The 22333-nt window shown below is 34.0% G+C and overlaps 1 protein-coding gene and 1 long non-coding RNA gene across 4 annotated transcripts; one reads left to right on the forward strand and one right to left on the reverse strand.

The window, feature by feature from the left end:
- Positions 1–272: 272 nt before the first annotated feature.
- LOC126873820 (uncharacterized) lies at positions 273–10836 on the reverse strand. 3 transcript variants are annotated; one of them, XM_050635093.1, is made up of 5 exons: positions 10798–10836; positions 4077–4210; positions 3110–3372; positions 2273–2530; positions 273–1849 (listed from the first exon to the last, which is right to left on the reverse strand). In XM_050635093.1, the coding sequence occupies exons 1-5, from the start codon at positions 10819–10821 to the stop codon at positions 1695–1697; spliced, it is 834 nt and encodes a 277-aa protein (XP_050491050.1). In that variant the 5' UTR covers positions 10822–10836; the 3' UTR covers positions 273–1694. The 3 variants fall into 3 exon arrangements, with proteins under 3 accessions (XP_050491050.1, XP_050491048.1, XP_050491047.1); XM_050635091.1 differs by lacking the exon at positions 10798–10836 and adding an exon at positions 6890–7054 and having other exon boundaries at positions 2294–2530; XM_050635090.1 differs by lacking the exon at positions 10798–10836 and adding an exon at positions 6890–7054.
- Positions 10837–10975: 139 nt separating this feature from the next.
- LOC126873835 (uncharacterized) lies at positions 10976–18649 on the forward strand. Its single transcript, XR_007692578.1, has 2 exons — positions 10976–16159; positions 16276–18649. It is a non-coding gene; the product is annotated as an uncharacterized LOC126873835 (long non-coding RNA).
- Positions 18650–22333: the final 3684 nt, after the last annotated feature.

Raw genomic sequence — 22333 nt, forward strand, 5'->3', positions numbered from 1 at the left:
AATAAAATAGACAAACTCGAAGTGATATCCTGCTGGGGGTAGCCATCCACATCTTATTTAGCAATAAAACTAGAAAAATTTACCGACTGTCCAGCTGAACAGATAATAAAAAAAACATATAATCTTTATATTTGTCATGATGAGCTTTTTCGACGCGTGGTCATCGAATTTTTGTAGTCACATCTTTTTATCACGTTTCAGTCTTTATACTGATTCCATATTCCATATTTCCTAATTTGTTGGGATTTCTTAATAAAGACAATGTGCTGGTATAAGGAAGAGATGAAATATTTATTACAAACTTGATAATTCCTTTCTTTCTCTTAATCGTTACTTCAGATTACTACGCTATCGTGACCTATCGACTTAATTTCTTTTTTAACTTTAACACCAATACCCAGAAATAAGCAGAATAACAGATTTATCTTTCATCTATAAAATAACAATTAAAAATACATATCATTTTATATTGAGAAGAGAATTATTGAATGCTCAAAAATTGCTATACGCGTGAGGAAATAAATTTTACATAATTTTTACAAATTACTGAAGATCATAAGATTTTTATACGGTGGTATTATGAGGTATGTATAGTAGAACTAGAACGAAATGATTTTAGAACCTCAATTTGCCAGCAGTTCGCTATAACATTCGTTAAAAATTAAGGTACTGATGAGTTATCCATTTAACTCGAGCCTGCGCTTGTGAAACAACTCCCATCCTTTGTCGATTAGTTCGAACGGACTCAAGCACTGCATTATGAGAATTACATTAATTTCTATTTTTTTAAACAGGTCTGTCTAAATATGAATTCTGTGAGGTATTTTATCTCAATTCCTTTTCTTGTTTCTTCTTATATTTGGCGTATTCATAGCAGAGCGACCCAAAATCGGATCGTCAATAAGAAAGTTATCATCAATAAATTTTAAAGTACGCGTAGTAAAATGTTTAATGCGATAAAAACGAAAATTACCAGACAAAATAGGAAAAGGACCTAGATGCTTGTAAGAATGTGAACAATTTCATTGTATTTCGCTAATATCTCTGGAAGTTGAGTGCGATTTTAGATAAAAAGAAAATTACATTGTAATTATATTTCAGGTAGGCATAATCTAAATTATCAGTTAATAAAAAAACTTAAGGTATTTTATTGTATGGTGTCAGTCACCGATAATTTACTGGACTTTCCGACTATATAATGACTGTGTAAAAACATGTAAATAGAACAGCAATATAATAGTATAGAATTAAAGATATATTTCATTGTGCATTTTGAGTTAAAATAAAGTAATCAGTATGAATGAAAAAGCAAACGATATCGGTGTTCTATGGTGTTAATAACATAGAGGTTGTTAATTGTTTTGTATTCTAATTTGAAACCTTTTTACATTAAAAATATAGACCTGTTATAAATCTATTATACTTAACTCATATCAAAAAGATTTACGAAATTATTTAAAAATATAATTTTGGGCTACAATTGATATATTATAGGATCGTACGCATACAACTAATTTGAATGAAATTACTTAGGTATATTATATTATCCTATTATTAATTTATATTTTGTATTTTAGTTGATAAAATTACTAATATATTCTAAAACTTAATACACGTTCGCTTCTAAATCTCAATTATTCTTAGTCAACATTTTAATCGAGAATTACGAAGTAAAATGAAATTTATTAAAATTTTTAACAAGTATTTATATTTATATTTTTTATTTCGTTTCTAAACTTCTTCTCCAACGTTTTTGTATCAGCTTCTTTTATTAATTTTACCAATTCATTGACCAACTTATGATTACCGGCTGCCAATACTTTTGGTGACATGATATTGAATTCTCCTCCTGGAACAAATCAGTTCTTTTATTTAAAAAATCATTAATAATCGTTATTGGTGTTGTTATCGGTATTATTAAATTATTAATTTTTCGCAGAGCTATTATCTTGATTAATTATAGTAGGAATTATAATTTTAATTATCTAAATAATTAGAAACAGAAACGGGACACACATACAAAAAGCTGTGTTAAATGTTAATTTAAAAATATATCACACACAATGAAATATACTTTTTACGTTGTATTCATGTAATGTATTAACCAGATAATATAATATTAATATGATCTAAAAGATAAAAATGTGATATAATTGTTTAAAACAATGAGAGAAAAGGGAAAAGATGAAAGGATGTGCTAAGTCTTAATTTAGTAATATGTAGTATGTCGAGTTATTTGAGATTACTGCAAATTGCGTTAAGAGTTATCTACCATTTGTATCTATTACTACACCTCCCGATTCTCGAATGATAAGTACACCAGCAGCTACATCCCATGGCATCAAATTGTCGGTGTGGTACCCTTCTGCTGCACCCATTGCTACATAACACAAACTCAATGCCGCTGATCCTATTGTTCGTATGCCATGTGCTATCGAAACGAAAGCTTCCACTCTGCCAAGAGTAATGTCCCTGATATTCTCGATTGTTGCATAAGAAGCCTCTAAACAAAGTAACGAATGCTCCAGTCCTGAAAACACGTTATACGTGTACATTTTAGTAACTATTCAGTTATTAAATTATGCTATAGGAAGTAGAGATATTCTCTTCGCCAGTTGAAAATTGCAATGAGCTCGATGTCAAAGCGTTATCATAGTTTTACCATTTTTCGTTTATTTTCCATCTCAACGTTTGCTGTGTTTTAATTTATCGGAGATAATAAATTAATGGAATTAAACCTAACAGATTAGAATAGAAAGTTCGATATAAAGTATATTCGAAGCCAAATATAAAAAAGTAATTAATAAATAATAGTAACAAAAATATTAATATTACTATATTATACGAAATAATCCATAGCGAATAAATTTGAAATATCGTTGAGATTTGTAGTCATTTTTCTCAATATAAATGATATAAAATATGAGAATCAGTTCAACTTATTCTACATATTTTACAATACATTATATTACGTCAAAACATACTAGAAATCGGAAAGAAAACAATATTTTATTTTGATTTGTCAATTTCGATAATTAATTGTATATAAAATATACATTGTATTAGATTATATTAAAGAAATATATAAAACATATGTTTGTAAACTCACTTTCTATACTAGAGCTTTTAATAAGCTTCCCATTTAAGTAGGCTCCTTGTCCTCTCCTAGCTGTGAATAATTGTTCTAATACAGGATTATAAACAATACCAATTTCTAGTTCTTTTTTTACTGCCAGTCCAATTGATATACAAGTGAAAGGAAAGGAGTGTACAAAATTTGTGGTTCCATCAATCGGATCAATGATCCACGTAGGATCGTCTGTTAATTCTGGTAAATGATTTGTGGAAGAAACTGTTTCTTCAGCAATAAATCTATAAATGATATAAATATGACATCAACTCATTGTTACATGTTTCATAGTACAAAACTGTATATTATAATATATACAGTATTCGGCCAAATAACATATAAAAGTGTGCAGGACATAATTCCTTGTAGAGAAATAAGAAAAAATACAGAATAAAACTTTTTCATTCTTGGCTTAGTTTACAAGAAAATCGTGTTTGAAAATTTATCAAGTATATTTGAACATGGCTAATTTCAGACTATACAGGACTAAATAATCGATAGGAGGCCATTCTACGTGTGAAAATAAGTCGAAAATGCAGAATATAATTTTTTCTCAAGACGGTTTGTTCCGGAAAAAATAAATTTGAAAATTTATCACAGGCATATAAGTGCGAGATCGATTCTTAACTAAACATGATCGATCTCTATTTTCTTGAAAATAAAGCCTTAAACGGAAAAATTTTGTTTTATATTTTTCATTTATTTCCGCTTCTACAATAACATCATATTGATTATTCACTCATATCCAGTCGGTCATATTAGCCATGTTCAAGTATAAATTGAAATTTCAAACTAAGTTTTTTCGAAAACTAAGCCGACAATGAAAAAATTTTATTCTATATTGTTTTCTTATTTTCCTATAAGGAATCACGTCGTACCAGCTTTTACGTGTTATTCGACCGGACCCTGGCAGATAATAAAAAATGAATATTTATGAGAAACATACTTGTGTGTTGGAAACTCTTTAGCCAAGCTATATATTAAAATTTCTTCAACTTTTTTGTCAAATTGAGTTACTAGATCCCAATCTCCAGCTTTAGTTTCGATATTTTTGCATCCTTCAATCGCATCCCGAATTACCTAAGCAATACAGAAACAAGTTGCTTCTTTCTTTGTCAATTGTTTTCACTTTAGAATGTTTAAACACAACATTGACTTTCAACTTTCCTTTTAATATCAGAGTTGAATAGTAATTCGCTTGAGAATATATTACACTTAACCTCAAAATCCTCAGTCGCGTAATCACAATTCGCTGTTAAATAATATGATAGGGGAATTTATTGCTCCTAAGAAATATTCGTTTAATAAAAGTATGTGCCATTTGTATTTATACATATTTAATGAACGTCTTGCATTATTTAAATAAAGTTATAACTGAGTTCTGAGTGTTAGAAAATAAAACATGCAATTTATTTATTTGAGGTTACAATAAAGAACGCAAGATTAATCACTAACTTGTTTATATAAGCTATAAATATACATTAGTTTTAAAAATGAAATGATTTTTGTTTTTAAGTATAACTGGTAATTGTCAAAGTTAATAGCTAGTTCAAATGTAACTGACAATTATCCAGACTAGTAGTTAGTTTGTTTGTAATTTAGCTGATTACAAATTACTGTTGATGTATGATATTGAATGTTCAAATTTTGGAAACAATCCTTCAGAAAACTAATTATTGTTTAATTATCTCTGTGTGATAAAAAGTGTGAGAAAAAATTTTTTCCCAAAAAGTTTTAAATACAGTAAATTGCATAAGATTTTTATAGAAATCTCAGGCCCTGGATACCTTTTCAATTCTCCGCAGATAATTTTTTTAAAAATACCGAAATAATTACATGCAATTATTTACTTGTGTAGCCAGTTTTATAGCAATACCAGCATGACCTCTGGTATACCTGTAAATTGTTGCAATTCTTAAAATAAATGAATAAGTGCGAGAAGAAAATTACTGCTAAATAATTCCCACTTTTGTAAGATCACACAAAATATAAAAAATATTATAGAATTCAAACGGATTTTTACGATCTCTTATCTCTGTCTGTTTGTTAAAGATACCAATTTTTCTAATTTCTACATTTTTACATTTTAGAACTATCATCATTCCGTCAGTAGATATAAAAGAAAATATAAAAGATTCTAACTTTATACTTCTTTCTCTATTCCCTGCCTGTGCCTCTTTCTTTTATTTTTACTTATTTTATTATTTATTTTATTTATTTATATTTGTTTTTATTTCGTTTTCTCTGAAAATCTAACAAATGTGTCTTAAAACCATTTACAATTAGTTTATGCACCATAACGAAATGAAATTCTAAATAATTGTATCAAATGTGCAATTTTGTCGGTAACTGGCTTTATTACATATATATTTTTATAATATATTTTATAATATAATATAATTTTGATAATATAATTATATATGATTTATATAATTATATATTTTCGAGAAATTTCAGAAGTATATATATATATATATATATATTTGTTAATAACTTTATAGTTGTATCGCAAATAGCAATGTTATATACTTTTTAACTTCAATTCGTGTAATTGTATAATTTAGAGTACATCTTTTGTTATGTATTCAACATATACGTAACAATCCATAAAATTTTTTGTACGATTATAAAATATATGTATGTGTAAATGTCATTGTAAGTAAATGAAGCAATTATCGCTAAATAGTATTCACATTATTTTTTGTATTGCCAAGTTCCTTTCGTTTTTGATAAATTCATTTTAGTTTTTACAAAGTAAAGCCTACTTTTCCTTTAAAAAAAAGTTAAATTATGACATTTTACTTGAAAACTGTAAAAATACTTTCGCTGATTTTAATTAAATATTTGTATGATGTAGTTCTCGGAAAAATATTTGACACGTATTTTCTTCGTGCTCCTAATCATGTTGAAGGAGTGAAAACAGTTCTGGACGTTATGGGTTGGAAATACATTTCATCAAATATTTATTTATTTTATAGTTAAACGCAAGCTGTGGAAGATGTAAATGATATAAGATGGTTTCAAAAATTTATATCAAAAATCAGTAACAAACGATAAGTTATACACTATTAGACCTCCACAAAATTTTGTGACAGGTAGAATTCAACATTAATCAGAAAAATTAAATCGTGAAAGTACTAAAAAAATATTTTAATTCGCAACTTGCGTCGGTAGATAATAGATGAGCCGTACTACTTAATTTTGGAGTATTAACTTTCAGTGTCAATTTTATTTTTTATGCAAAATATTCAATTGATGATTTCTATTGTGTAAAGTGCAAAATCTAGATGAAAACAAAGTATTCTAAAGCTAAGTAATTCAACCCAAACTTCTGTGAGTCACCTACATCCAATGGCATCAGTCGAAGCTATTGGAGGTTAATAACAAAAAATCGAAAATCTTACAGGGATGAACAAATAAATTGCTGGATATTTGGAAAAGAATTATAGATAACAATCAATATTTTATTCAAGATTGATTATTAGTCTAAGAAATTCTAGTTACAAAAAATCAATTCATATTTTAGAAAAAGTAGACAAAATTTTCGGATCATTCCAGTAGTATAAGCACTTCTATAATTATAAATATTCTTGTTAGTCATAAAGTATTTACGTATTGTTATCTGTATGATTGAATTATTCAATGAAATGTAGGTTGTACTCCATAAAGTGAACTAAACATTTCCATTTCCACAGTTCCCTCCCAAATAAATTTTTTAATTTGTTAATCTAACTGATTTAATTTATAAATTAGAAATACCTTCCCAGTTTCGATGGTAAGCTTCAAAACGAAATCGTAATAACAATTTAATTCTTGCTGATCGATCATATTGACTAAATAGGGATCACTGACTTGCTGCTACTGTACTAACAGGTTGTTTAAACTAAACATTCGTTCGCGAAAGCTCTGCTTTTATGCTACGATGTGAACCCCCACTATAAATTTGTCGTCGCATTATTTAATATGATTCCATTGTTGTACTGATTCCATGAGTTCTATTCCATTTCATGTATGGTATATGTGATTAATACTATCTGATTTCATGTAGCTGTAATCAGTTTGTAAGAAATTGTTGATTATTACTGAATAACAGAAAACTGTTTTCAAGCCTATATCATGCTATAATCTTTTGTTGTTCGAAATACCAATATTAAATTCAAGTATATTGTGATCACCATTCTTTTTTGTAAAAAAGAAAAATGGATTAACTTGTCGATGTGATGTGAGATGTATTTTGTTGTGATATACATATATATATATATATATATATATATATATATATATATATATATATATAACATATATATAACATATATATATAACATGTGTGACATTATATATAACATATATATATGTTATATAACATGTATATTATATGTTATATATAATGTCACACACGCGCGCGCGCACACACACACGCACACACGCACATATGCACGTCACAGCAAAATACATTACACAGCACATCAATAGGTTGACCCATTCTTCTTTTTTACAAAAATGAATGGTGATGAATGGTGGTGAACGGAAAAAGTAATAAAAACGTGCGGTCGGACACCAATGACGTTGAATAAAATAATATAGCGTTCTAGATTAAACTTTGTTCCGGAACATTGCATTTTTTTAAACTTTTCTTGATATTACTTTTATTTTCTTATATTACTCGACGAATAAAGTCGAAATATATCAGTTTTGAGTATAAGAATCAATTTGTTCAAATTTATGCGTACTTAAAATTTGATACCCTTAGCTTATTATATGGCTTACGTTGTCTCAGACATTAAAAGCAAAAAACTCTTTAAAGCGTTAATCTTGATTGATACTACAAATGCTATTGCTGTAGTATTGGTAGATCATTTTTCCGACCACCAAAAGGCAGTCGGTAACTCTTGTCCAAAATGATATTTAATGTATTTTTTGGAAGTCATTGGGATCTGATCCCTATTTTCATTATTTTTCAAAACAATTAAAGGAGGTTTCGTTAAAATCCATGAGAACGTCACACACATCTCTGATTATTAAATAATGTAAGAAAATGTAACATATTTAATTGAAAATATTTGCACTATTTTACGGAGAAATGTAAAATACGGATGTAATCTTGAAGGGAAATTTCAATTTGGGAACTATATTACAAATAGGTTGAATTTTATGGCGTGGAGTTATTAAGATGCCAGTAAAATTCCATTTATCTGAACTCTGTTTATTGGCACGAAATTCTAGTTAGATCCAATTAACTGAAGTCCTATGGAGAAATTGAATCCACTTAACTGGCCGTGAACTTCTATCATTTAAATAAGAAATCATAGGTAGTGGGGAGAATCAATAAATTCCTATTATATGAGCTTTAGTTATATAAACTGTTTGTCGTTTGAGGGGATCAGATAAATAAAGCATTGTTTAGAAAAATTAGATTTTACAGTTTGTTGCAATGTATTATCTACTTGATATTAAATTATTTAAGTAAATTACTCACAAGCTATGTTGATCACCTTTATAAATTGAGAAGAAAAATGATGATGTTAAAAGACCTTATATTTTCTAAGGTATCTTGATATTTCCAATTATTTCGTCATGACCTGGAGTATATACATATAGGAATAAGTTTATCTTTTATTAGAAGCTATTTTATGTTTTATGAAATTACAGTAAGTAAATATGATTAATTTAACCTCTGTGAAACTCATATTATTCATACATTGTACATTCCTGTGCTGTTACACTGGCTCATTGGTATATAAAATTAAAGGATAATTTCTTTGATGAAAAATTAATGATATTTAAACTGTTATAATTTCGTTGAAAAAATAAAATTGTACAACTACATGAGCTCATTTTAATCCTCTTTCACAATTCTGTGTTTATTCTTTTAACAGGTAGTAAAGCGAAGATATTTTCTCTTTTCGAAAATTTTACAAATTCAGACAGCTCTACAGAGTTAAAATTTGTTTTTCTACAGCAAGAAGTGAGATTCGTGGTACTTCGTTCGGACCAAACGTAAACACGACCCTGGCTCGTGGTATTTCATTCAGAACTATCGTAAACAACATGAGTCAGCCTCGTGGTTTCGTTGTTCTCGATATTTTCTTACTTCAGTTACGTGTAATTGTTCGTTACGCTCACACATTTAGGTTATAATTTCCTAAAAGGATTAAACAATCCTTATACCTATCATGCCAGTAAAAAAGAAAATCTAATATTGATGATGGTAGTGATAAATATATTATTATTGCGGATAGTGATTCGGTAAATACTTCTGATAATGATAGTGATGGTAGCGATATTATGTTTCCTATTGTGTTTCATTGTTTCGAAAAATATCACACAGTTGAAGATTACTAATTTTCTACGAGTTTTCTCAAAACATTATTAATTTAAATTAAGTATTAATTTACAAATTGCTATTGATACATTTGTAGCGGCGACATTGTTTTGCCCGGAGTTTATTTGTTCTTACATTGCTTGTAACCTAACGGTCTTGATACTCCGAGGCAAAACAACAACAGGATTTGAATTGTCCTGACTCGTGTACCGCTACATCACCCCCCCCCCCCCTTCCAGTGATAACGTTTTTATTGAGTTAAATTCTTAAAATATCCACAAAGTTTCTCTTGTCGTCATTATTTTTTATTATCGATACACACGATCCGATGATCTACGGCGCTTAACCGAAACCTGTCTGGAACCAATCGGGAAAACGGACTCTACGTCCGGATCGAGTAATATACCCATACCTGGTGTTTTCTTCCGCTGTTCGATCGCTGCTTGCGCTGTTTTCGTCGTGCGCGTTCGCTTGCTTTACCGGAATTAGTATGTCACGAGGTTCGGCGGTCTTCTCTTCTAGATCGTCTGGGACTACAAACGCTGGTTTTAAACGATCTATGGAAACCGTTACGTCACGATTGTTTATTTTAATTATGTAGTTTTTCTCGTCTCTTTTTACAACCTTAAACGGTCCGCCGAACTGAGGTAGTAAAGGGCCTCCTATCGCGTCATGGCGCAAGAGAACATACGGCGACGATTCTAATTCTTTGAAAACGAAAATTTTCTTTTCGCCATGACGCGTGACCGGATGTAGCCTGACCTTCCCCACCTATTCTTTAAGCCGGTTTGCGTATTCCGAGTTGGCCCGCTGCTCGGTTGTTATGAAAAATTCTGCCGGCAATCGTATGCCGGTGCTGTAAATCATTTCGGCTGCCGTTGCGTTTAAGTCCCCCTTTATCGCGGTTCGAATGCCTAATAATACAATGGGTAAAATTTCGACCCAGTTGCTCATGTCGTGGCACTTGATCGCCGCTTTTAGTTGCCTGTGTAAGCGCTCTACCATCCCGTTAGACGCGGGATGATAGGCGATCGTGCTTAAATACTTGACGCCAAGCAACCGGCATAACTCCTCAAACAGTCGCGATTCAAATTGGCGTCCTTGGTCGGTCGTGATTCTTAAAGGTACGCCGAAACGAGCTATCCAAGTAGAAAGGAGGGCCGAAGCAACGATTGGCGCTTACATATCGACGATGGGAATGGCTTCGGGCCAACGCGAGAAACGATCGATACACGTTAAACAATATCGATAATCTTGTGAATATGGCATGACGATAATGTCTACGTGTATGTGTTCGAACCGGCCTGCTAACGTTTTGAACGTTCCGACTTGCGAGGATACGTACCTGGTGACTTTGCAGCGTTGACATGGTATACACTGTCGCGTCCAAGTTCGACAATCTTTATTAATGGACGGCCAGACGAAACGTGTTGTCACCAATTTTTTTTATCCACTTTTAAACAATAAATCATTTTTGTTCGCTGATGAATCGATCATAATTACTTCCCAGACATCTTAAAAGTATTAGTTGTGCCCAAACATGTTTATTATTTCACAATTCCTATTGTTGAGCCGAAATAACATACATGCCATAAGCGTATACATTTTGCGCAAATTCGAGCATACTGCATAAATGGCTCGACGCGTGATCTTGTTTGTTGTGGCCCAAGCAATCGTTTAACAATCGAGTTAACGGGTAGGACAAAGGATCAAATGAAAAGTGTACCGTCGGCATTGGAATAATTCAAAGTATATCACGAGGAGGTTGAACGGTCAAACTTGAACCACGTATGGCGTATGTGTAGTGTCTGTCTGTTTAGTATGTGTAATGCGTGTGTAATATGCATACTTAATGTGTGTGTAATTATTATTTGTGTAATGCGTATTTAGTTTCTGCGTGCTTAGAGTGTATATAGGATATGTGTTTTTATATGCGTTTCTGGCACATGTGTAGTATGTGTTTATTGTTCGAACTATACACAGTTTGTGTGTATAGTACATGCGTTTATTGTATGTTATAGCGCGCCTCTATGGACAATCGATGCCAAAAAATTATAAGGTAACGGGGAGAAAATAGCCGCTTTTAAATAAATTAAACATACACACGCACTTATCGCACACATACTATATATAATGAACAGCCAGACACTATCAATACACGGCACATAATATTCAAGTGTGACCATGCAATCTCCTCGTGGTGTATCTTGACTTATTACAATACCAATAGCATTTTTTATATTTCAAATGTCAATAAAAAGCAACAAGAAGACGTACGACAACCTTTAGTTATAAAGGCGAGACTTATCTTTACAAAGTTATCTTAAAACGGATCTTGAAGGAAATTTTTCAAACTCCACAGAGTCATTTAAATTTGTAAAATCTTCGTAAAGAAAAAGTATCTTCAGTTCCCCAGCCGTTAACGAAAAAATAAACACAAGATTGTAAAGGAAAAAGCTTCGTGTTTTAAAATGAGCCGAGATAAATTGTTATCCAATTTTTTTCACAAAATTACGACAGTTTTAATATCGACAATTTTTCATCTAAAATGCAGTCAGCCTTTAACTTTGTACGCTAATGTATTATCATATCTCACATATTTTTTTTTGCATGAGAAATCATACTTTATAACGACAATATTAATCTCGTGATAGATAAAACAGAATTTGACGAGGCAGTCGGTCAAAATACTAATTCTCAACTAGGTATATACGGTACCTACGGACGAGCTATGGTACCGGAATAAGATCTTTATATACATGATACAATTTGATTCAGATTAATAAATACTAATAAGCTAGTACAAATGAGTGCTAGTGGATCAGGTCAAATATATCCAGGAGAACAATTATCGAATGGGCCCAAGTGAATCAAGATTGATTAGATTAAGTCACATGAGACAATGTGTTCAGGAAATGGGTCTGTGCCACTGATATCTCAAATTCGCAAATAATATTTGGAAGGTCAGAACACCTGAGTAGCATATCAGAATCAGGCTATATAAATGTGACTGGATCACTAGGATCAGGTCATATAAATTCGGGTGACCGACCTAGGCTAGAGCATATGGGCACTAACAGTTCATCTAAATCAGGACATGTCAGTACAAGCTTCCCCAAGTGCACGAATAAATCACGACTATTGAGTTCAAATTTTCCTGAGCAAATAAGCACAAGAACACTCTTGTTACAAAGAGAAATAGATGAAGTTGGAAGTCAATTGAGTTTAGAGACAATGATAAAGTCAAATACAATTAAGTTAGACAAATAAGCAGTAGCCGGAACGGACCCGAACGGACTGAAAATCATTTCTGGCATTACAGCAGTGGAGAGTAAAATTTTATCCTTTTTAAAAAAAAGGAACAAAGGAAAATGACAATCCCTTTACTCCAAAAAAAGCCCGGTGAAAATTCCAGTCAACAAGAGCAAATATGCTGATGAAAGTGAATTACATATCGACACACCTTCGAAATATTTCGAATATAACGATTATAACACTCCAATGACGGCAAAAACAAAAAGAATTAAGGAATGAAAGAATTAATTAATCAAATCGGCCATGAGGAGGCAGAAAAATATAAGAGATCTTACAAAAAGCGAGGAGGAAAGGATATCCTCGCAATCAGAAAGAGAAATAGAATACTCCATTAAACAAGTGGAAGTGAATGTGTTAATTAATACGCTAACTGAAGTGATTCTAAACACAAACAAAATAAATACGAGACTTCACCTATTATCCAAAAAAAAGATGCGGAAGTAGCAGAGATCACTAAAGAGAATAACGAACATATAAGTGGCACTTCTGAGTGGATCCAAGGATTAAATAAAAAAATTAAGGGTAAGTGTTATGTCGCGTAAGACATCCCTCCACTCCATCCCTCGCTGCTTGACAGCTAACGGTCCACATACCGTCATTCCGACACTCAACAAACCTAAGAACCCACCATAAACCTTTAACTTTTAATTTCAGTGTTTCAACACATGTTTTTCAGTTAATCTGTTTGTCCTAAGGGTTTTTCTAATCCCAGAAATTTTTTCGGTTTATGGCTGGTTTTTAGAAAAATCCTTGAGTTTATCATACGCTCTTAAAAATTACGGAGAAAGCAGGTAGTGACCTAACGGAAAAAGCGGTTATTTATCTAACGGAAAGTCCGGTTCTTCCCTTAAACAATGACACCAACTAGCAACATTGGTAGGAGGTTCCTTTCCCTCTCATCTCTCATTAACATTGACTAAAATCAATGGACATCGCAGATCGTTGCCCTGTCCTTACTAACGAAAAGTGAGCAACGAATCCGCTTTCTCCGTTCAAAAAACCACACCCACACCGAGCTTTCCTCCGTAATTGCATGAGAGCGAAAAGTCAGTCAGTTCAATTGCTATTCCTGTTATACTAAGAAAGTCAACTTCTTCTTATATTCAACTGCAAGGGCCTTGCTCTACTACGAAAGAACAGTCAGTGCTCATCTATCGGAGTGTCATACTTCAAAGTATCGTTTACGACATTGATATCATGACTCTTGAGTGTATTAAGTGTTGGAAATATAAATTTTATAACCCTATTAATCGCAGTGTTATACCGCATCAATCGCCCCTATTATCCCACAAGAAATAAGAGGATCGATCTGTTCGTGGTGTCGATTCTTATAATCCTAACGGGAATTTACGACTTCCGTTGACGCGCTTCCTCGCGATCGCGTCTCCCCGCGATCGCGTCTCCCCGCGATCGCGTCTCCCTGCGATAGATCGAAAATACAGTAAGGATTACACCGGCCAAGGAAACGGTTACTCATAGAAAATCGGTGGCAACGTCGCGCCCTAAATAGTAGCTACAAAACACACATTGATACAAAAAGGACACTACCAAATTAGTAAAAGGCAACAGACCTCCCCAGTGGAAGACAAAGGGAAAGATCTCAGGAAAAGATCTAAGAAAGGAGCGTTGGCGTAGATAAAGATTACACCGAGAAGGAAAACAATAGTAGTGAAATTAATGAATGGAAAGTTCAAATAAATAAGGAAACACTTAGAAAAGAGAAGATTAAAAAAAATCGAAGAATACCAACCCAAAAGGAACAGCAGAAAAGTGAAAAATCAGCAAAGAATTCGCAATAGACCGAAAGCAATACTTGTCAAGGTCGAAAGTGGAAAAGAATGTGTCGAAACCTACAGAGAGCTTGAGATCTATGGAAGCTCTCAAGAAAACGACTGGTGTTAGGAAGACAAGGTACGGGAATATCTTGATCGAATTAATAAAAGCAAAAGCATCAGCAAATGAGATTTCAGAGAAAATAAAGACGGTTACGGAAAACCGAGTACAGTCAACACCACTACAAACTATGGTGTCATTGGAAGTCAAAAACATCGATCCGCTGAGCAAGGAAGAGCTCAGAAGCGACATTTGTAGTAACTTAAGCATAAGTAACAGAAACTGTGTCGACGTCAAAACACTGTCAATAAACCCATGGGGAACATGACAAGCCATAGTTGTGATCCCCGCATTAACTGTTCCTGCCAATTATAACAATTTAAAAATCAGAGCAGGATTGACAGTAACAAGCATAAAAATCTTGCCCAAAATCAATAGATGTTTTAGGTGTCATAAAATAGGACACACCTCAAATCAGTGCAAAGAAGTTAGCTCTGGAAAGGCACTTTGCGGGAAATGTAGAGTTAGGGGTCACAATATGGAGAACTGCATTAACGAACCACGTTGCGCCATGTGCAGCGCTCATGGTTTAGCAAATAAAAAACGTGTCACTGGGTCATTGGTGTATCCTATATACAAAAGAGCGATGAAAGAGAGAAATACTAGAATAAAAAGATAAAGATTTTGCAGACAAATTTAAATGGCTGCAAGTTGGCACAGGATTTAATGTACCAATGCGCCTATGAAATCAGAGCAGATATCGTTATCATCTCTGAACCAAAGAAACAATAGATGTACTGGTACAAAGACATAAAAGGTGATGCATCCATATAGGTTACATTATTTAACAGTGCACTTCCATGTGATGATACCATAATACAGGAAGACGGTATGGTGGGAATAAGAATAGGGGATATTTCCTACATGAGTGGATATTGTTCCCCTAACATTAACAAAGATACCTACTATAAATATGTTGACAAATTAGAAAGCTTAATGAAAAGGATATATAAAAAACAAAGTAAAATACTTATTGCTGGCGATTATAATGCAAAATCGGCAGCATGGAGCGGAGATAAAACCGACAAAAAGGATAGAACCTTAATGGAAGCTTTGGTAAGAAATGGAATTACAACCATAAAAGTGAACAAAAAATATATCTTTGTTAGGGGCAATAGTAATAGCTATCTTGACATAGTGAGTGTAAATAATAACCTAGCTAGGCTTTATAAAAGAACAAAGGTCCCACAAATTTTTAATTTAAATTTAACAGAATTGAGGTCATTATAAATTTTCGACGAAGGGCTTCGATCCGGACAGGTTTATTAATAAATTTGACGAAATAAAAAATAATGTAATAATTGTTGAAGTGGTCATCACTTCTAAGAAAACTCTACATCTGGTCTTTTTAGTTTTCTCAAGCACTGAAGCCATCGACAGCGTGTAGACAAAAGACTGCGACAAAGTCAGACCATAAACAGTAGACAGGCGACGTTGTCTTCGGGATTTTCAATTATTGGGTAACACAGCTAGCATGCGGACCTGGACCAGCTCAAATTGTATTCTTACTTATAATTACACTTCTATTTAAATATATTTTCTTACAATTTATCCACGAGTTTTCTCTGTTTACACATCAAATAACCTCAACAATAATAAATTTTACAACTTACAGGATGAACCATGGGGAATTTCTCCACAATATTTTAGAAAAAACGCGTGAAGCCGAATTAAAAAAAGTCTTTCTACCAAGGGGTAAGAAGAACGAGATGAATGAGTGGAATGAGAATATAGTTCCACTTTGAAAAATGGAAAATAAAAGTAGAAGGGCTGTATTAAATAGCCAACAATGCGGAGGATCTTACCAAGATATATAAGCAGAATAAAAAGGAACTGAAGATATTAATTCAGAAAGGCAAAGAACAAACGTGGAAGGAATTCGTTGCAGTCTTAGAATGGGATCCATAGAGTAAATCCTATAAAAGCGTTATAAATAAACTAAAAAAACAAGAAACCAGTAGATAACATAAATTCAAATAAAATTAATAGCATTATAGATACACTTTTCACCACAAAAACAAACATAACTGCCGAAGAAGAGAGGCGGGATGGTAGTTACGAGGAAGTAACAAACGACGATGTATGTATCACCGTCCAAATGGAGGAGTTAGCGAATGCCATTGGACGATTAAATTTTAAACGGGCAGCTGGCGTGGATGGGGTCTCTGGAACAATATTTAAATTATTATTTAAGCATAAAGCTCACGACATACTAAGCATGATTAATACTATATACAAAATAAATAAAATACTTAAAAAATGTAAAATTGCCAGAGTAATATTGCAAAACCAGGAAATAATCCCCTCCTTCCTTCTTCCTATTGGCTCATAAGTATACTACCTGCGATGAGCAAGATATGGGGGAATACTTCTAAATCCTCCACTGAGAAATATCTAGGGCAGGAGCCATATCACAAAAGCCAGTATGGTTTCCGCAGAGGCAGGAGCACAGTTGGTCCCATCAAATAGGTTAAAAAATTTGCAGATTTCTGCAAAAAGAAAAATTTAGTATACATCCAGATAGCTGTCGACATTAAAAAATGTTTTCAACATCCTTAGATGGTATACAATAATTAAGGAAGCCAGGCAAAGAAAACTTCCAGGAAACTTATTGATATTATATGATTACCTGAAGGACAGAGAGATTATAATTCAAAGCATTAATGGAGAATTTAAAAGTAATGTCTACGCTATTATTATGGAATTTAGTGCACAATGGACTTCTCAATAAATTTGATAATATAATAAAATTTACAAACTGTAGCCTTTGCAGATTATTCGGCAATTCTAATGGGTGTCAATAAAGAAGAAAGTATAGAAAATAAACTAAATATAAACATAAACACAATTATGACCTGGTGTAATAACGCTGGATTGCAAATTGCAAAAGAAAAAACAGAGATTATTCTATTGACTGGTATGCTAATACCTAAGATAATAAATGTAAATATTATAAATACGCTAATTACTACAAATAACACTATTATATACTTGGGATTAACAATTGACAACATCAGAAATTACACTGCGCATCTGGAAACATTATGCTGTAGAGCTGATGCATTTAGTCAGAATGTTGATAGTACTACTTCCCAACATAAATGGTCCTACTAACCTAGTTAGAAGATTGTTCTGGGAATCGATGGTACTATATGCCTCTCCTGTATGAGCTGAGGCTCCGAAAATGACTAAAAATAAAAAAAATATTAAAAACAGTACAAAGATTGGCCATAATGAGGATGTCAACAGCTTATAGAGCTGTCTCTTATGCAGCTCTATGCATGTTTCCAGGCAACATGCCAATACACATTAAAGCACAGCTGCAAAAAAAAGATATATGAGGTGAAAAAAGGCACATATTAAACACGGCAGAAAATATAACCAATAGGGTGCAAAACTCACTCAAGGGAGAGATAGAACAGTTGGAAGAAACAACAATAGAGGATTGGAGAAAGGAATATAAAAGAAATTGGACAAGAAAATTGATAAACAACGTAGTCATCTTTATAAAGAATAAAAAACTTATTAACCATTATACAATGCAAATACTTACCAGACATGGTATCTTTAACACATATAGAATCAGAATAAATAAAGAAAGCAATAACCAATGCTGCGATTGCATTGAAGAGCTCGATGATACTGAACAGGTATTGTTTAGATGTCCAAGATGGGCTTCCCAACATATAGTCTGTGAAAACCATGCTGGTGAAAGTTTAAGCACCAAGAATACGATTACATTAGTTACAGCAGACAATGATATATGGAATCACTTCCAAGTATTTTGTGACTCCATAATAAACTTTCTATAAAGCGTAGACACAGGATATAGCCCATAAAAGCTATTTTAACCAAGAAGTGAAGAAATTAATTATCTGTTATCTATTTTTATTTATTCTGTTCTGTCCATCTACTTAATTAACTATAGTAATTGTTTATTTAGTTATCTTTTTATTTATCCATTAATTAATTAATTAATTAATTTATAATTTGAATTATTCATTAAAATACCGCTTTGCTATGTTATTTATTTACTTAGTATTTATATACACTAATTTATAGTTACTTAATGGGTGGAACAGTAATACAGATTGATATGTTTCATAACTTAACCTATATACAAACGGTAGCACCGTTGTGATAAATTCAAAGTTTAGTAAATTAAACACTGTTCATCGACATTGCACTTACGCGCGTCCAGCGATAACCACTTAGAAATCAAGTAACCACTTAATTGTGTATGAAAGTTTAATTGTAAATGTTATATTGTTTTAACTAGATATGGAGCTAGTACGTGGTGTATAGTGTCACGTCCCGCGCTGCGCACGCGCCGTAACGTAACGTAACGTAACGCGACTAAAACTACCAATAGCGCGAGTGAGCGTTCCAATTTGAAATTTAAATAAATTTTAACAATTTGTATAGAAACCAAATTCGAGCCTCACAACCCCCACGGAATAACCCGTCACATGGCGACCCCTCCAAGATAGACCCAAATATAAATAAGCGACATAGAAGAAGGAGAGATAATTCCTTAGTTCAGAGTAGTTAATTCCTCAGTTCTGTGTGATTAGTTCCTCAGTTCTTGGTGATTAATTCCTTGGTTCTTAGCGATCAGTTCCCCATTTTTTGGCAAGTAATTTCTTTGTTCATAGCGATTAGTTCTCAATTCCTTTAGCTCTTAATTTCTCAGTTCTTTTGCCTTTCAATCCTTTAGTTCCTTAGCTTTTCAGCTCTTAGTTCCTTTAGCTCTTAGTTTTTGCTCTCAGTTCTTAAGTTCTTTAGTCCTTTAGTTCTTTAGCTTTTAGTTCTTTGTTTCATTAGTTCCCAATTCTCGTTAGTCTTGTTAATCGACGTGTTTGCATTTGTCAATTTGTAAATTATTGAAAATCTATCAAATTAAAATCTTGTAATTAATAAGAGTGAAAACGTATTGCGAACGATTGTAACTTCGAGTATTTGAAATTTCAACGACAATTCTGTCAATATCCAATTAGAATACGAATAAACATTTTTTTGTGAAGAATATTTGTCTAATAATATAATAGGATTAAGCGAACATTTATTTTCACCAACTTTAATCCTCTCCCGTACCAGTACTCCTGCGCGTAGCAGGTTAGCCGAAACGTGGAGTTTAATTGCCAATCGCATTAAACAACAGACAACACTACAATTTAATCTGAATTCAAAAATTAACGGCAACACAACGAAAACGAGCCAAACAAAACGTAACAATAGAATGCCACTAGTTATATTGAGAGTATTGAATATGGCAATACCAACATGACTAGTTTTTAACCAATCACCGCAATATTGTCACCAGTAACTATTTATTTATTAATTATTAATTCCTGATGCTTTATCTAGTAGTTAACATCTAAACAAATGTCGCTAATTTAGATATATCTTTAGATATATCTTACTACTGGAAATTATTTAATAAGTAATTACTCTTTTCAAAGAATATTTTCATTTATAGGTACTTTAATATTCGAACAAATGTCATAATTTAGATATATGTTACATGTTGCCAGCAACTTAGATACTTTATTACATTTTATTAATTATTTTATTTATTTATTTTAATAATAACGAATTCTGAATATACTAATTTTAATTATATAAATTAGTTAGTTAAACTGATAAACTAGAAAACGTTGAATTATTGTTTTAATAATCGAACAAGGTGCCGCAAATTTAGACGTATATGACACGATGTAAGTAACTTATTCTGAATAATTATTATTCATTTTGGTGACTCATCTTTATTAAGTATTTAACACCTGATCAAAATGTCACAATTCTAGACACGTATATAATGCTCGCGGCCAGGACCGAAATAAGGCAGATACAAAACATTTTTTTTAATAGTAATGATTCAGTTTAAAGGAGTGCCAAAAATCATCAAAGTTCAGTGTAACTCCATAAAGTCCTCATATCCTGGAAACTACTTTACATAAAAAAAATCCAGGCGCTTTCAGAGAAATGTACTTTTTAGAGAAATTAAACTACACCAATAGTTTTCTACTAAAAGTCATATATGATTACAGATCTTGCACTTATATTGAATTTTTTGCCTCCTGAATACAAATTATGAATGCGAAAAAATATTACTTGGATTTGTTTAACTCATCGATTGTGAAACTCATCAAGAAAACGATATTGGAAATATAGAAATTGAAGTACAAAAAGAAGACAACAGAAATTTCAACATTAAAGATCCTAGCCAATTGACAGAACACAAGAAACAGTAAATTTAATAGTTCATCATGGTCCTGTACAAGTTACTCAATTTAACTTCCTTAAGAATGAAAATAACAGGAGTTTTTCCGCAACATATTTTACAAGAATACTGACGAATGGACAAAGGACAACACGAAAATGGCTAATTTATTCTATAATATATATAATATATTCGGGACGATCCGGTCCCGTGATCGGCCTTGTGCCAGGCGGACGGTTCTACCCCATGCCGTGCCCCAGACCAGCACCAACGTGTCGTCGGCGTAGCACGCCAGTGCCGAGTTCGGAGGCATCGGCGTCCGAAGTACTGCGATGTTCCACAGCAACGGACCCAACACCGAACCCTGTGGGACCCCGCGGTGTACAGTTCTCCCGGTCACCCATCCGCCCCGGACGGTATAGACGATAATCTGGTCCCGGAGGAACGCCCGGATTACACCCCGCAGGTACTCGGGCACCCGATGTAATTCAAGGGCCCGGCATATCCTGTCCCAGGGGATGCTGTTGAAGACGTTGACCATGTCCAGCGACACGGCCGGCGCCACGCAACCACGCCGCTCGGCCCCCTCGACAAAGGAGCGGACGCGGGCGACAGCGTCGGTCGTAGACCGCCCTCTTCGGAAACCGAACTGGCCGTCGTGCAGTGCGGGCACACTCCGGGACAGATGCGACTCCGGGCGGGCAGTCACCACTCTCTCCAGCAGCTTGCCCGCCTCGTCCAAAAGGCAGACCAGCCGAAAGGCGGAAGGCGAGTCCGGGGAGCGCCCCGGCTTCGGCAGCAGGACCACCCGTCCCTCCTTCCACGAAGCGGGGAATTCACCTCATGGCAGGCATCCGTCGAACACACGGATTAGTCTCGCACCCTTCCACAGGCGAGCCGAGACTCCATCGGGACCCGGAGCTTTCCGCGCTCCGATCCTCCCGGCGGTCCCGGCCAGTTCCTCCTCGGTGATCCTCGATTCCGGCCTCCACCTTCCCGCAGAGACACGTGGTCCTTCTTCCGGCGGTTGAGGCTCCTGCTCCTCCTCTTTGGTCGGGCTGCCATCTCCCTCGTTCGCTGCTCCCGGGAACAAGGTGCCGAGGACCTCCTCCAGGAATCGAGGCTCCATGCTCTCTGTTAAGGCGCCCATGGACGGAGTTTGTTCAATACCATTTTGTAATGGCGCCCCCAGGGATCAGAGTCGAGGCTAGCCAGAAGCTCGTCCCAGGCCCGCCTCTTCGCCTCCTTGATGGCTCGTTGCAGAGGCCTTCGCGCTTCGCGGTAGGCCTCGTACAGACGAGCCACCGTGGCTTCTTCCATTCGCCGCCTACGGCGGGATCTGGTGTACCGGCGCCGGGCGCGGATGCATGTCTCGCGGAGACGAGAGATCTCCTCGGATCACCAGTACACAGCGCCGGCGCGGCGCGGGGCTCCAGACCGCAGCATACAC

Source organism: Bombus huntii, chromosome 15 (genome assembly GCF_024542735.1).
Source record: "Bombus huntii isolate Logan2020A chromosome 15, iyBomHunt1.1, whole genome shotgun sequence".
NCBI classification, from domain to species: domain Eukaryota; kingdom Metazoa; phylum Arthropoda; class Insecta; order Hymenoptera; family Apidae; genus Bombus; species Bombus huntii.